The following is a 1,544-nucleotide window of genomic DNA, read 5'->3' as shown; positions in this document are numbered from 1 at the left end:
CAAATGTATTTTAAATCCTCAAATGATTTTTGACAATCTTCAGTCCAAGTGAATTTTTGATCTTTTTGTAACAACTGATTCAATGAATGAGCAATTTTTGAAAAAATTTGAACAAATTTTCTGTAATAATTACACAAGCCAAGAAATTGTCGAACTTCTTGTTGTGTTTTTGGAGGTTTCATTTCCTGAACAGCTTTTGTTTTAGTATTATCGGCTTGAATTCCGTCCTTCGTAAATACATGACCTAAATAATTAACTTGTTTAGCGGCCAATTTACACTTACTTGGTTTAAGAGTTATTCCATCATTTTTAAGTTTTTGGAACACATTATGGAGATGCTGTAGATGTTCTTTGAAATTTTTGCTAAATATGATTATTTCATCTACATACACTAAGGCATATTTCCAGTACATTTCTGTATAAATGTCAGTCATGACCAGTTGAAATGGCATTGGAGCATTCCTGAATCAAAATGGCATCCGGTTCCACTCAAAAATACCGTCTTGTGTGATAAAAGCAGATTTATGCTGAGTACGCTTATCCATTCCAAACTGCCAGAATCCTGAAGCACAGTCTAAGACTGTAAAGATCTGAGCATGACTTTCTCCAACTGAATCAATCACATCTTCCAGACGAATTAATGGAAAAAAGGTTGGTTTGGTGATCTGATTCAATTTTCTGTAATCAACTGCAAATCTCCAGTCACATGTTTTCTTTTTGACAAGAGCGCGAGCGCCAGTCTGATGTGCTGTGTTGAATAATATTTCATCAACAAGTCCTTTTGTTATTTTGTGCGTTTCAGGATTTTGTCTGTAATGAGACATTCTGATTTATTATCACCAGTATCTATATAATGCTCATAGCGATTTGTAGTTCCTAATTCTTTAAGATTAGTAGCAAAAACACTACGGTGATTGTTTAGAAAGGTAATTAATTTATCTTTCTCCTCATTAGACAAATCTGAATCACTTAAATCAAAATCTAATTTGTTGTTATCATTTGTACTTGTCGATGTTGACATAATGTTAACATTATTTAACGAGGACTCATTATCATTTATATCAACAGTTTTAGTGTTATCATCAATCTTTTGTGCTGTTGCTAATATTGCCCTATTAGGTATTCTTATTTCAACATTTGTAGGGTTTAATAATTGATATATAGCTTTAATTTTTACTAATCGTTTTGCACCTAATAAGTTTAAATTCTTAAGAAATTTACTTGGTTCTAATAATGCCGTGATATCTTGTGGAGTTTTACTTATTCTAACAGGAATTTCAGCATGAGATTTTGCTTTTATTTTTATTGATTTTGTTGACCTAACAAAACCTATGTCTTGTGTTATTAACATGACTTCAGCTAATCTGTCTTGTAAATTAACTATTCCTTGTCCAATATCTATTTGTACATTATATTGTTTCATAAAATCTAAAGCTATTATTAATGGGTAATGTAAATAGGGAATAACATGAAATTAAATTGAAATGTAAGTCCTTGAATGTTTATTGGCAATGATACAGTTCCTAATATTTTATGATATTGAA

At 30.7% G+C, this 1,544-nt stretch overlaps 1 protein-coding gene across 1 annotated transcript in view; it reads right to left on the bottom strand.

Annotated features, from left to right (window-relative positions):
* Positions 1-784: 784 nt before the first annotated feature.
* LOTGIDRAFT_176569 (hypothetical protein) overlaps positions 785-1,544 on the bottom strand; it is a gene marked incomplete at both ends in the record, with an annotated part of 1,136 nt that continues 376 nt past the window's right edge. The window contains one exon of the mRNA XM_009054388.1: positions 785-1,434. Within this exon, the coding sequence (XP_009052636.1) occupies positions 785-1,434 (650 nt within the window). The remainder of the gene's footprint in view (positions 1,435-1,544) is intronic.

The sequence above is a fragment of the Lottia gigantea genome (genome assembly GCF_000327385.1).
Source record: "Lottia gigantea unplaced genomic scaffold LOTGIsca_2143, whole genome shotgun sequence".
Taxonomy (NCBI): Eukaryota; Metazoa; Mollusca; class Gastropoda; family Lottiidae; genus Lottia; species Lottia gigantea.
The sequence above is the reverse complement of the archived record's forward strand: the minus strand, read 5'-3'. Positions and strand labels throughout refer to the sequence as shown.